This window comes from Haematobia irritans, chromosome 1, assembly GCF_050003625.1.
Source record: "Haematobia irritans isolate KBUSLIRL chromosome 1, ASM5000362v1, whole genome shotgun sequence".
Lineage (NCBI taxonomy): Eukaryota > Metazoa > Arthropoda > Insecta > Diptera > Muscidae > Haematobia > Haematobia irritans.
The window spans coordinates 55,836,799-55,850,770 of NC_134397.1; the positions used below are offsets into that span (position 1 = coordinate 55,836,799).

The window sequence follows — 13,972 nt, forward strand, 5'->3', positions numbered from 1 at the left end:
CTGATTGGAGACATATACAATTTTTAATTGTCCTCCAATGGCTATATTTCAATACTCTGGTACTTCCCCTGGTAATTATTATTTTTTTCTGGAATCAGCACTCCAAATACATAATATACGCCAAATTAAAGCAAATCTAGTGAGAAGCCCATAAACATCTGTCAAGTCATTTTTAATGCAAAAGTGCGCGAATATACCTCATATGTATCCATTTATTAATGTGGCAACCCAGGGTTATAAGTGTATCCTAGTGGCAACCTGTCACATTCTACATCATATGTTTCGGAAACAAGAAGAAGACTTCGTTAATGGCAAATTTGGATTTTGCATTATAATTATTATTGCTTTTTGTTGTAAGTTTATAAAAATGTCATACAATAAAGAAGCAACAATGAAGCAATTTAACTATGACATCCTCATTGCAATTAATTAGAGATTGTCTTCAAATGAAATTGGCTGATAGTTCTTAAAAACAAGTCCCCTTTTCCCCGGTATCTTTTGTTACTAATTTGTTTATATTCTAATGTTTTTTTATATTTGTTGCTGTTCTGAATTTGCGACTGGCCATTCGCATATCTTACGTTACGAAGCTGTTATGCAATAGCAATACGAATAATTAGATAAACTGGTATTCTTGCTTTTAGTTTTACATTTTAATATAAACCACAACAACGAAGTGCATTTAATTCATTGTGATACTAGTTTAGAGAATCAAATGTAAGTCCTATCAGTGTTTAGTGGTCAGATCTTATCTCACAAAAATGCCATGTAAAAGTTTGAAAACAGTCAACTCACTCGAAATTGAGTTGAGTAGTTTTTTGTTGCTTGTTTTTAACATTACTTTCAATAATTTTCTCTTCCAGATGTTTAGACAACTTGTGAATAAGAGTAGAATATTTATAAGAAAGCCACATTGCCAACAAAACCTGTGCCATCGTTTGGTTTTAGTTCAACACGATAGTGTAAATAAACGCAGCTACAGTTCAAGCGGATCAAGCATGGATAAATTCGATTTACCTAAAAGATTGCAGGGGAGTGCTCCAAGCGTTTGGTAATATTATAATTATTTCATAATTTATAAGAAATATAAAATTCAATGTATTTTTAGGAATGAATATATTGCCCTTGCTATGGAATATAAACCCTTAAATTTGGGTCAAGGTTTCCCCGATGATGCTGCTCCCGAATATGTTACTAATGCTTTGGCAGATATTGCCAAAGATTCAAATCCCCTATTACACCAATATACAAGAGGATTCGTAAGTTTAACTAAAATCATAATCATTTTTGTAGATTAAAAGCAAGATAAAGAGTAGACGCATTTATTAGTAACAAGTATATACACTAGTAAGTTCGGCCGGGCCCAGTCTTAAATACCCACCACCATGAATCAAATATAATAGTTTCCTTTGAAAATTAAGGGGGGGGGGGGGGGGTTTTGATGAAAGATATTTTCCCAAGCAGATCAGATCAACCAGTACGCTTCCCACAGATAAATGTAAAGATTTTACCTATGAAGACTAGATCAGATTCTGAATTTATAAGAACCATTTTTTGTTTGAGTTTTAGAGGAATCATAAACATCTCTTGTAAGTGTGCAGGAATCATAAACATCTCTTGTAAGTGTGCAAGAAGGGAGCCACCATGGTGCAATGGTTAGCATGCCCGCCTTGCATACACAAGGTCGTGGGTTCGATTTCTGCTCCGACCGAACACCAAAAAGTTTTTCTGCGGTGGATTATCTCACCTCAGTAATGCTGGTGATATTACTGAGCGTCTCAAAACTTCTCATAGTGGTTTCACTGCAATCTGGAACGCCGTTCGGACTCGGCTATAAAAAGGAGGTCCCTTGTCATTGAGCTTAACATGGAATCGGGCAGCACTCAGTGATAAGAGAGAAGTTCACCAATGTGGTATCACAATGAAATGAATAGTCTAAGTGAGCCTGATACATCGGGCTGCCAGCTAACCTAACCTAAGTGTGCAAGAAAATGATGAAATAACGCCTTGATTTGAAATCTATAATCTGTGGATTACGAGAAGTAAAATCTTGCATTCAGTTTCAAGCAATTTTCATGATCAGTGCGCCTTCTATACCCTCAATAGTGAAATCGGTCTTACCAAATGGACCGATAAAACTAAATCATATACACTTTGTTATGGGTCTAAAATGCCAGTATATTTTCAATTTGTGGCAAGTCGGATAAAAACTACAATTTCTAGAAACCCTAGAAGTTAAATCGGGAGTTCGGTGTAATGGGGGCTATACCAAAACATAGAAAGATACACAGAGTATTCAGCACATTTAATTGTAGTTCTAGAATCTAGACCCCAAATTGGAGGGCCGGTTTATAAGGGGGCTATATCAAAAACTGTACCGACACTCAATATATTCGGCACACCCCTTTCCAATTTCAGGCAAATGGGGTAAAAACTACGGATTCTAGAAGCCCAAGAAGTAAAATCGGGAGATCGATCTATATGGGGGCTATATCAAAACATGGACCGATACTCACCATTTTCGGCACACCTTCTTAAAGTCCTACACTCATAGAAAAAAGTCTGCTAAAAACAGCAGTCGATGTCTGCTGTTACATTTTTGTACTTCAGGGCCTAATGAACAACAATTTATAAAATATTTATGTTATACATTTTTCCCCAAAGCATATTTAAGAACCAAAAATAGTTTTTGGTATATTTTTCTCCTGTAATATACTTACAAGTTCCTAAATACGATCAGCAAACATTTTGTTTGCTGTTATGCCTCAATTCGATAAATATTCCGATTTGTGGTCAAATACTACAGATATTCATAAAATATTGTTTTAATTATGTTAGGATAGCTCCCAAGTTGACATTTTTATTCGTTTTAACAAAAATAAAACATGTTTTAGTCTAATCGAGCTTAAAAAATAGCAGGAAATGTTTGCTATTTCAGCAAAAAATGACTGCTGTCCCTTTTTCAGCAGACTTTTCTGCTGTCCCTACTAACAAATTTCTTTGGGCGTAGAATACCTCTAGATTTCCGATTTGAGGCAAATTGGGTAAAAATTACAGACTCTAGAAGACCAAGAAATAAAATCGGGTGATCGGTCTATATGGTGGCTATATCAAACCATGGACCGGTACTCACCATTTTCAGCACACGTCTTGGGTCCTAGAGTACCTCTAGATTTCAAATTTCAGGTCAATTGGATTAAAAATACAGACTCTAGAAGCCCAAGAAGTAAAATCGGGAGATCGGTCTATATGGGGGCTATATAAAAACATGGACCGATACACCCCATTTTCGGCACACCTCTTTATGGTCTAGAAAAAGGTTTCTAGAAGCCCAAGACCCAAATTCGGGGGATGGGTTTATATGGGGGCTATACCAAAACATGGACCGATTCATTCAATTTTCGGCACTCCCATTTGTGGTTGACAAATCGAATAAAAACTACGGTTTCTAGAAGTTGCCGTTACTGGCACTAAAGAGCATCTTTTTTGGCCCTTTTCTGGCTCTTTTTTATTTTTTCTAGCCCTTTCCATATTGGTTTTTCATTTTATGGACTTAGCAAGGTCACATTAAAATACATAGCAGATTATGTCGAACAACTACAACGAAAACTTTCTACATATTTTAAAGGTTTTAAACGCCAATCACTGTTTAATGGCCACTAAACTATTTTCGAAGTCCCAGAATATAAAATCTTGAAACTTAGCGATAGGTTAGGTTTGATGTAATAGAAATTTTTTTCAACGATGAAGAAAAAGAATTAAAATCTTTTGAACCTCTCAAAAAAAAGCATGGCATACAAATGGGATTATGCCAACGCACAGGAGTGTTTATGCCGAGCTTGCTTTTTCTAAGTTAAGCATTATAAAGACTAAGTTCAAGTTTGTGATAAATGAATATCATCACTTAATATGGTTGATTCCGGCCTAGAATGATGGATTCTGCTTTCAGAATTAAGTGATAAATAGCGAAAATCTTTATCTGCAAAAGGAAAATTTCAAAAATCCAAACACAAATTATTTTATTACAAGTGAAATAAACGCAACTTTTTTCAGCAGAATGTAATAATTTTTTATATGCTTTCTTCTAACGAACTTAATTTTTAAGACTTTTTATGAATTTGTGATCTATGGATCTATTTCAAATGCTAAGAAGTTTTCCTTTGAGTGTTTCAAATCATTTCAAAGTTCTTTCATGGTTATCAGAAACGCCGTTTTGACTCGGCTATATAAAGAAGACGTCCCTTGACATAGAGCAAAATATGAAATCGGGCATTCATTTATAATAAAGAGGTTCCCCACCTAAGACCTGAATAGTCTAGTAAGAGAGAAATAAAGGGCTTAGGTGGCACTAACCCTTAGAATGAGATAAAATAGCTTAGTTATACAAAACTTAACCACTTGTGGTGTCACAATGATGATTATACTACATGTCTCTTTTTAAATATATTTTTATTTTTGTTCAATTATGCGCACTCAGGAAGTATATTTCTAGCGTAAGTCACCATATTATCAAGTCACAAACAATCATACTCACGATTTTATTCATGCTCTATATTCAAAAGCTCAATTTTGGGAACTTATGCAGTAATTTATTTCAAGGAAGAGTCCTTTTTATTTAATTACGCACATACATGAGATATAGTTTTAAATATTTTTACGGCCATTTTCATGTAGATCCGTTAGTCTTTAACTCCCAGTTAACATGAAGTGAATTGCTAATATCTTCTTTCCGGTTAACTTTAACTGAAAAATTTTCAGCAGTCAAGTTCCTAACTGGCAAATAGAATATATAGGCAAGATGACAGATATATCCATACAACGATGTAAAAGTTCGTAAACTATCGTAGCACTAACGGATCTTCATGAAACTGGTGGTTAATGTTATAAGAATTTCAAATCACACTTACAATTTTCTTCAGCTCTAAAATCGTATTTCTTTGAAGCCAGTTTCGACAAAAAAAAAACCTTTGGAGGAGCCGTGTGCGATCATGCCATCTAATGTTATTTCTGACTGCTATTTTTAAAGCTATTTTTTTAGTTTTATATATTTTTATAATTTTCAGGGCCATATGCGTTTGGTACAAGCCATTGGTAAGTTATATTCCAAGCTCTTGAAACGCGAATTAAATCCGTTGAGTGAAATACTTATTACATCTGGAGCTTATGAGGCTTTATACTCGGCCATAATGGGTCATGTTGATGTTGGTGATGAAGTAATCATCATCGAACCTTTCTTCGATTGTTATGAACCAATGGTTAAAATGGCAGGAGGTATACCAAAATTTATACCTCTAAAACCGGTATGTTTGTACATATAACGTAGACAAGTAGAAATATAAAATTATGATTTTTTTACAGAAAAAAACCGAAGGTACCATTTCCTCAGCCGACTGGGTTCTAGACGAAGAGGAATTGAAAAAAATGTTCACTAATAAAACTAAAATGATTATTTTAAATACACCTCATAATCCCATTGGTAAAATATTCAATCGCAACGAGCTAAATCTCATAGCAGATTTATGTAAAAAATGGAATGTCCTTTGTCTGTCGGATGAAGTCTATGAGTGGATGGTTTTCGATGGCAATGAGCATATACGCATTTGCACTTTACCAGATATGTGGGAACGTACCATAACTATTGGATCGGCTGGCAAAACTTTCTCCGTCACAGGCTGGAAAACTGGATGGGCTTATGGTCCAGCTAATTTAATAAGAAATTTACAAATGGTCCATCAAAATTCCGTATATACATGTCCTACACCTTTGCAAGAAGCTGTGGCCAGAGGCTTTGAATTGGAAATGACACGTTTGGATAGTCCTGAATGTTTCTTCCATAGCTTACCAAGGGAATTACAGATTAAAAGAGATTTCATGGCAAAATTTTTAACTGATGCTGGAATGAAACCTACTATACCAGAAGGTGGTTATTTCATGTTGGCCGATTGGACACAATTAGGTAGGCTCAAAATATTTCATATGCGAAAGTTCTTATTAATGATATTTCTTTGATTACAGAGAAGAAAATTGACATTAACTCGGAACCTGATAAATATCGTGATTATAAATTTACCAAATGGATGACCAAAAATATGGGTTTGCAGGGCATTCCCCCTAGTGCATTTTACAATGAAGAACACAAGAAATTGGGTGAAAATTTTGTTCGTTATTGTTTCATTAAAAAACAAGATAATCTCGAGAAAGCTTCCCAATTGTTGGAAAAACTGAAAAATAACTAAGACACTCCCTATATAAATAATATGTTGGTAGATGTTCTATTCATATAAATAGGAATTTATATATTTGCAATAAAATTGTGAATGGGTAATTTGTGTTATTTGCACTATATGTTTGTTATATCTTAAAGAAACACAATCAGATATTTGCCTTTCCCGTACACAAATGAGGGAAGAACCCAGTAGGTTCCAATTAAATGGGAACAAAAATTAAAGTTATTGGGTAACAAAAGTTAAAGTGGCAGTCCGATTTATTTTTAGGCTCACTAGACTATTCAGTCCATTATGATAGACAAAAACTACATACTGTGTAATTGAGTTATATCAATGGTAATATTCGTCAAGTCCTACAAAGAATAAAAGAGAAAGAAAAAACCCGCTTGGTCTGGAAGTCGAACGATTGAGCTCGTTCGGCATACAGAAACAGGATGTAAGTCACCACACAGACAAAAGTATGTTCTAAACTAAAATTTTAATTGAATTTGAAAATATTTTCAATTGTAAAATAATATTTTTAAATTTTAAAGCAAATTTTTTAGCCGCAAATAGTTTATTTGTATATACCTGGACTCTAATATCACTAAAAGCTCGCAAATGCGATCAACAGAACAGAACAATTTGCAATCGGCCATAGTTATATTACCATAGAAGATGACACTGAGCCAATCAGTGAATACAAATTGGTGTCTAGAACAAGTATATCTGGGAGGCACATTTTCATTAATAAATCAAATTAGTTTTTTGTTTTTTTTTTTTTACTGTTATACAAATATTTTTTAATTTTTCTGTCAAAAGAAAAAGTTATAAAATTGTTAACAAATATTGAAATGAAAAACTTAAATCCAGTAATATTGCCCCATGTTGTGGAGATTCTTAGCCATAAACCAAATTCATGTCAGTTGAGAGTAATTCAAAAGTGCAATCGAGTTATTTATCACATACTTGCAGGTGAAACCATCGAAAATTTGTGTATTGATGTTCAAAACTATTTGTCCAGGGCAACGGAAGGTTTCAATAGTATTACAGATATCCGCAAAGATCTCACCAATGCCTTACATGCGGGGAAAAATATAGGCGTAATTTCTATAGCAAATAATGTGGTACGTCTTCCTTTCAGTTTCCGCGATGTGGCTACAAAAGTAAACGACACAATACGAACATTCTCTTCGACGCCTACAAATCATAGTTTAACTAGGCGCAAACAGAGTTTGCCCAAGAAGGTTAGCTTTTGCTATTTCAAAATGTGAATCAATATTTATCTTCGCTTTATTTAGCTAGTTAATTTGGAAAGTAAAAGTTCTCGTTTCTTGATGTTGTCACCCAGGCGATATACAACGGTGTTATCCAAGGAAGTTTTGGATATCTATGGAAAATCTTCTACCGTTGGTCGAGGTTATATGACTCGTTCAAAATGGAAAAAGATTATTGGTAACGGAGTACATTTTTCCCGACAACGCCAGTGTATCTATAGACGGCCTTTCAAATGAATGCTTCTGATTTAAATTGTAACATCTCTAAAATCATTGCCTTGGAAAAAATAGTATACACACATATGCAGAAATTAATTTTTATATTTTGATAGCACAAGGAATAGCTCGAAACATATTTAGATGGAACCATCAAAAATATACTTTCAAAAAATATGAAGTACATTTGTTGACATTTTTATCCCTCCATTTTATATAAAATACTGCAAAGAAAACTTACCGGGAATTTAGTGTGGGAATGCGGGAGCAAAAAAATGAGGAATTCCCAGGAACGGGATCCCGAAAAAAACCCTATACATGCCTCCTTTTTCATATTTTTTACTTTTCATTTATGCCCATCAGGAAGTATATTTCTAATGTATGTTACTATATTATCAAGTCACAATCAATCATGCTCACGATTTTATTCATGATCACTATTCAAAAGCTCAATTTTGGGAACTTATGCTGTAATTTATTTCAAGGAAGAGTCCTTTTTATTTAATTACACACATATGTATATGAGATATATTTTTAGCGTTATATTTTGAAATATTTTTAATGTTTTAGGAATTTCAAATCACACTCACAATATTCTTCTAAAATCGTATTTCTTTGACGCCAGTTTCGATAAAAACCATGTTATATTATTTCTCATTGTGTTTTTGTTTTAAAGCCATTTTTAAATGGAACTTAAAAAATATACTTGCGAAAAATATGAAATACATTACTTTGTATCCAACAACGGGATGATTTCTATAACGTCCCTCAAAATTTTAAAATAAATATGAAGCGATTTGGTGAGAAATCAGTTTTTTTTTAAATTATTAAAAATTATTATTGGCAAATTGATCGGATGAAATATAAACAGATCCAAAAAGCAATCATATGGTTTGTATATACCGGTGACCTAAATATTCTAACGTTCGTTACTAAAATTTCATCGTTTTCATTCGACACTTTCTTAAAATATATGCAATTTTTACCTTCAAAATAACCATAGTAGTTAATAAAACTAATGTTTACTATCTTTAATAGAATTTGTCATAATCAAAACATAACCTTACTTTTTTAAATTTGCTTTTGACAAGCTTCCCATCAAGGAACACACAAACAAACCAACGCACACCAATAACGATTACATAAGAAAAAAACATTAGAGAGCTCCTATATGTTTTTACAGCCGTACGCTTTATTGTTTCCAGGATATTTTTTTTTCCTTTTTTCCAAAACCTCCTAAGCGTCTTTCCATTTTCACAAATTATTTTGTTTAATTAAACTAAATTATTTTGAATGATGATTCTCATCATCGACCATTCTCACAAAATTTTTACATGTCAAACACAGACTTAAGAGCCAATTCTGGTTTATCATAATTCAATTCTTCGGGAGTTGGAATACCGAGTTCGGTGAGGGTGGGACGAATGTGGTTTAAGATATAAGGATAAATTTCAGAGGTTTTGTCACCGCACTTGTCTTTAACGCCTTCCAACCATCTGATGGCCAAAGCGATGTCGTTGACACGACGGCAAGCCTTCAAACCAGCATCAACAATATTTGGAGCAGGCACCAAATCCATACCCAACAAATCATTCATGCCCTTGCGAACCTCCCAGCCATCGATATCTTTGCGGTTGAAGTAATCCTCATATTGCTTATCGAATTCCTCGGCAGGAATTTCATGATGGGAAGCACGTACAACACCAACACGGCTGGTTACGCCGATGGAGCTACGGGCAATGTTAGCAAGTTGGCTTGCAGCAAGACGGAACATTCTGTATGAAATAATTTTGATATCGAAATTATAAAAAAATTAATAATTTTTATTGAAAAATGTTAAGTAATCGGTGACTCTACCTGAGTAGTCTGCAGTTCGCGTTAAGAAAATTCCACACTATAGAGAATTAGAGAATAACAAATGTCAAAAAGACCTTCTGACAAAGGGAACGATGGAATTGAACGAATTTAATTGGAAATGTCGTAACGTAAGGTAAAGGAGCGTTGCGTAAACAAATCCTCAACATATTTATGTAATGTGGTGCTTAGATTAGAATAACAAAAGTGCAAATGTTATGAAATTTTTGACAAAAATACGGTTTATGATTCTATTTGAACATTATGTACATGTGTCTGAAGTGTATTCTGTACTGTGTATAATGCATCGTTCTATTATAAGTTTATTCGGACGACAGTGTTCGTGTGGCACATATACCAAATATCGATATTGCACGGAAAAACTTATAGTCAGGACGGCGCATAATGCGCCGTTCATTTTATAAGTTTGTATCGAATGAAATGTCTTTGTATTTAAAGAATTGGAGCGATCACATTAACAAGTTAAAGTATCGATTATGTCAAACATAATTTATGATGTGACCAACATTTGGTATATGTCTCGAAAATTTGGACTCAGGCGTTATCGTACAGATAAACTAACATTATGAGCTGCGCGTAAACCTTAAAGGTTGGTATTAAGTTCGAGTTTAGCCGCTAAAATCAAAAACAAATCAGTAAAAACAATATAAAATTATACTCACCTTAAACTCGAACTTACAGCCAATTTCTCATAACGCTTTCGTTCGACAGAAATGCCAAACAGCTAAATTTCATTCATAAATTCAGCTGTTTTGGGCATCTCAGACGAAAGAAAGAAATCGTTTCGGATATGAGAAATTGACTGTTAATACTCACCTTAAGATTAGTCTCGGATAAGTTCCAAATCGATAATTGCTTCATAGATAATATAGATTGGCCGCATTATCGTTTAAATTTTATATTATTTTGTTTGTTGGCAGTGAGTTGATTTATATGCATTTGCGATTCAGTTGTTCACATGTGTAGTACTTTACTGAATTGTGATCATGGCATTTTAGTATAAATTCAAAGGCTCATAACATAATTCGAGATACTCATATCCATTATGCTGTCAGAAATAAATTTGAGTGTAGTCACTTGACGTTACAGTCGAACGTAAGTGTTCCTTGGGAGTAAGTTCGTGTGAAATACCTATATACGTTAACGCACCACTTTGATTACTCGTCCTTACATTACGTTGAATTATGTCAGGTATGGTAGCCCTACACATTTGACAACAAGTTCAGTTTGACTCGGCAACACTGACGGGGTGCAAAATTCATTCTTCCCAACTTTAACAAAAGGCGTTGAATTTTTTGTTAGTTTTGGGCAAAAGAAGACTTTGATATTTCTCCAACAACACCACTCTAAATATTTTCCAATAATTGAAAATGGCTCCCACTGCAGGGTATGTATTTTATATAAAACACTTTAGAATTAAGATAACAATTAATCATTCAATATTGAAGACCTTTGTGCGTCGCTCAACACGATGATTTAAGTGCATATTCATTAATCAGGGCGGTAGGTTACTAAACCCTAATTTATGTTTCTATGATCGTTATTACTGTGCATGCGATAATCTAATTGCAGTCGTATTCATTAGGGATTTTTGACCCGGATAATATTGATAACTGGAGGCGAAGTTTTATGTTCACAAAATATCTCTCACCACCTCGAAATAAACGCGTGTTCTCTGTGCCCGGCTTCGATATATTGATTTTGCTCTATTTTACACATGCTTTTTGTTGTTGTTATACGATAGTAAAAGTGCCAGTTACAAAGTAACACACTTCCTGTTAATATATTTAAAGTCAATTTCCTTTGGATTTATATTGCATAGAAATTGAAATCGAAAATATTTTATGATGTTGAGGTTATGTTGTCTGTGTCATTTGGCATATTGTCGAATACCATTTGAGGCTGTTGTGCGGGTTCTTTATTTGTGTGTTTGCGCTAGTGTTTGGTGTTATGCCGCTATATCGTTTGTTTTTTTTTTCGTGCAGTGTTGCCATGACAAAACTATATGGGGATCCTCTATAAAGGACTATATTCAAATTTAAAAACTAGGACTTTCGATAAACCCTTGTATCTAGCGCATTGAAGAGGAATTTTAGGTTAAATTATATAGCGTGAAGGGTGTGTGTAATATTTTCATTTTTTTTTTGCTTAATTTTAATTCAATTACTTCAAACTATAGGTATATTGTACAAAAAGGATTACAAACGCAATAATACTGACTATTTTCTTCGCATTGTCAATACCATCATTATGAAGTCTGAGTTCCCACTCGTATTGAAAACTTCTAAAACACGTCCAATAAAACCAAATTACATTTCTAACGAATAATTGAACTACTGCCCATTTTGTCCAGGGTCGTCTAGTAGGTATTAAAGAAGCAGTTGATTGAACATTTGATATATAATTATTTACTTTGGAAAGTTCAATGTGGTTTCAGGACTACATGAAATACTTCTATTCCTTTAACTGGTTTAATGCTGGAATGATTTCATCGTAGTTTTACTTTCTCTAGGCCTAGAAAAAAAACAACTGGAGTACCCCAGGGCGCCATTCTTGGACCAGTGCTCTTCATCATATTTGTTTATAACGATGATAACGTGCAATTGATTTTCAAATACCTTTTTCTTATTCTATTCCTTTAACTGGTTTAATGCTGGAATGATTTCATCGTAGTTTTACTTTCTCTATACTTTAGTCACGGTTAGTAGTCCATTGTAATTTACATAAATTGGAAGCTATGTGGCTTCAAATTACATAATGAAAATAAAATAAAATAAAATAATAAAAAAACAACTGGAATACCCCAGGGCGCCATTCTTGGATCAGTACTCTTCATCATGTTTGTTTATAACGATGATAATGTGCAATTAATTTTCAAATATCTTTTTTAAATTTCTACAATAGTAGACATTAAAATTGATTCTTTTTGCCGATTTTATACCCAAAACGAGATTTATTCATTTTACATCAGCAGTTACAGCTATAAAAAAATATTCGTTAAATAAATCAAAATTCCAATTTCAGCAAAATTTTGTCAATTTACCATTTTTATTGTTTTTTTTTTATAATTATAGCACAGTACCACCACCAGTTTCTTGGGCCCAAAGAAATGACTTGCTTTTTGTAATTATCGATGTTGAATGCAAAGATATAGAACACAGGTAAAGACAATTTGACTTAATAAAATAAATATATTCAATTGAAAACTTTTCTTATAGCGTTACAGAAAACAGTTTCACATTCAAGGGCACCAATGCCTTGGATGCCAATAAGAAATATGAAGTCACATTAAACTTTTTGCATCCCATCAATCCAGAGAAAGTGTCGAGTAAAAACATTGGACGTTGCCTTGAATTTACCATATACAAAAAAGAATCTGGTCCTTACTGGAAATCCTTAACCAATGATAAAACCAAATTACACTTCCTTAAAGCTAATTTCACCAAATGGAAAAATGAGTCCGATGATGAAGATGGTATGTTATATAAAATTTTAATTAAATTGTAGTAATTATATTGGAAATTTAAAAAAAACATAATCGTGGTATACCAATTTTCGCTGCGAAAACAGAACATAGAGACGTAATTCGTGGAACTAAATGATCAATACGGTATTGCTAAATGTGATCTCAATAGTCTCTATTTAGTAAAGATTGGCTTTATTTTGAACCACAATTTTACATGTATGTGTATAAATTAATAAAGATTTTCTGCAGCAGTGTCTATTCGACCCGGGCGAAACTAGTTTATAGTACAATTAGGAGAGAATTTAAAAATTTTAAATGGTCGAATACGGGCGAATAAATTCTATGTGTTAATTAGACCTCGGCTAAAAGTTTAATGCTAGTTACTATTTTTGATATTAACTTTTAATAGCAGAACCCAAAATTATGACAAACTTTTCTCTCTATATTCGCAGATATGGGAGGTGATAACTACATGTTCAACGATATGCTTGCGGGCAGTGATATGGGTGCCAGATTTGATGATTTTAATGTAGATGATGATGACGATTCCGATGACAATATTCCTAGTCTGTCACAGAATGATGAAGATGACGACGACAATAAAGATGGAGAAAAGAAAGATGAACAAAAATAGTTTAACAGCCAAATTATGTTAAACATAAAAAACAGTCTTTATATACATAAACTTCTCTTAATATTAATAGCATGAACATTAATTGCTTTTAAATTAATTTTTGTGGGAATTTTCACTTTGAAAAATACATAAACAAAAAAATATGTTGACTACGGAAAGGAAAAGAAGAAAAAAAAATATATACACACATTTCTTAAAAACAAAAAGAAAACATACCAATCACTTATATAAATAAACAAGATATTTATATTTAAATTATTCTTACATAAGATACACATACATACATACATATATGCTT

At 33.2% G+C, this 13,972-nt stretch overlaps 4 protein-coding genes across 6 annotated transcripts; 3 read left to right on the forward strand and 1 right to left on the reverse strand.

Moving 5' to 3' along the window:
* The first annotated feature begins 231 nt into the window (after positions 1-231).
* Positions 232-6,325, forward strand: Kyat (Kynurenine aminotransferase). Of its 3 annotated transcripts, XM_075290388.1 has the most exons (7): positions 285-353; positions 591-717; positions 864-1,051; positions 1,109-1,259; positions 5,064-5,300; positions 5,359-5,956; positions 6,016-6,325. In XM_075290388.1, the coding sequence occupies exons 3-7, from the start codon at positions 864-866 to the stop codon at positions 6,234-6,236; spliced, it is 1,395 nt and encodes a 464-aa protein (XP_075146503.1). In that variant the 5' UTR covers positions 285-353; positions 591-717; the 3' UTR covers positions 6,237-6,325. The 3 variants fall into 3 exon arrangements, with proteins under 3 accessions (XP_075146504.1, XP_075146503.1, XP_075146502.1); XM_075290389.1 differs by lacking the exon at positions 591-717 and having other exon boundaries at positions 232-353; XM_075290387.1 differs by lacking the exon at positions 285-353 and having other exon boundaries at positions 466-717.
* Positions 6,326-6,965: 640 nt separating this feature from the next.
* On the forward strand, positions 6,966-7,885 carry LOC142220950 (uncharacterized). The gene is made up of 3 exons (XM_075290390.1): positions 6,966-7,127; positions 7,182-7,453; positions 7,508-7,885. The coding sequence occupies exons 1-3, from the start codon at positions 7,061-7,063 to the stop codon at positions 7,718-7,720; spliced, it is 552 nt and encodes a 183-aa protein (XP_075146505.1). The 5' UTR covers positions 6,966-7,060; the 3' UTR covers positions 7,721-7,885.
* A 984-nt stretch (positions 7,886-8,869) lies between these two features.
* On the reverse strand, positions 8,870-9,706 carry COX5A (Cytochrome c oxidase subunit 5A). The gene is made up of 2 exons (XM_075290391.1): positions 9,557-9,706; positions 8,870-9,474 (listed from the first exon to the last, which is right to left on the reverse strand). The coding sequence occupies exon 2, from the start codon at positions 9,471-9,473 to the stop codon at positions 9,030-9,032; it is 444 nt and encodes a 147-aa protein (XP_075146506.1). The 5' UTR covers position 9,474; positions 9,557-9,706; the 3' UTR covers positions 8,870-9,029.
* Positions 9,707-10,788: 1,082 nt separating this feature from the next.
* Positions 10,789-13,756, forward strand: p23 (cytosolic prostaglandin E synthase). Its single transcript, XM_075290392.1, has 4 exons — positions 10,789-10,961; positions 12,649-12,735; positions 12,793-13,049; positions 13,493-13,756. Exons 1-4 carry the CDS (start codon positions 10,945-10,947, stop codon positions 13,672-13,674), a joined length of 543 nt encoding a protein of 180 aa, XP_075146507.1. The 5' UTR covers positions 10,789-10,944; the 3' UTR covers positions 13,675-13,756.
* Positions 13,757-13,972: the final 216 nt, after the last annotated feature.

What these genes read in the sequence shown, in the direction of transcription:
- Kyat (XM_075290389.1), top strand. Translation starts at nt 864, where the DNA reads ATGTTTAGACAACTTGTGAATAAGAGTAGAATATTTATAAGAAAGCCA. An exon ending in GGGAGTGCTCCAAGCGTTTG is followed by an intron (nt 1,052 to 1,108) that starts GTAATATTATAA and finishes ATGTATTTTTAG; the next exon opens with GAATGAATATATTGCCCTTG. An exon ending in GGCCGATTGGACACAATTAG is followed by an intron (nt 5,957 to 6,015) that starts GTAGGCTCAAAA and finishes CTTTGATTACAG; the next exon opens with AGAAGAAAATTGACATTAAC.
- LOC142220950 (XM_075290390.1), top strand. Translation starts at nt 7,061, where the DNA reads ATGAAAAACTTAAATCCAGTAATATTGCCCCATGTTGTGGAGATTCTT. An exon ending in TAGCCATAAACCAAATTCAT is followed by an intron (nt 7,128 to 7,181) that starts GTCAGTTGAGAG and finishes ACATACTTGCAG; the next exon opens with GTGAAACCATCGAAAATTTG. An exon ending in AACAGAGTTTGCCCAAGAAG is followed by an intron (nt 7,454 to 7,507) that starts GTTAGCTTTTGC and finishes CGCTTTATTTAG; the next exon opens with CTAGTTAATTTGGAAAGTAA.
- COX5A (XM_075290391.1), bottom strand. Translation starts at nt 9,473, where the DNA reads ATGTTCCGTCTTGCTGCAAGCCAACTTGCTAACATTGCCCGTAGCTCC.
- p23 (XM_075290392.1), top strand. An exon ending in TGCAAAGATATAGAACACAG is followed by an intron (nt 12,736 to 12,792) that starts GTAAAGACAATT and finishes CTTTTCTTATAG; the next exon opens with CGTTACAGAAAACAGTTTCA. An exon ending in TGAGTCCGATGATGAAGATG is followed by an intron (nt 13,050 to 13,492) that starts GTATGTTATATA and finishes CTATATTCGCAG; the next exon opens with ATATGGGAGGTGATAACTAC.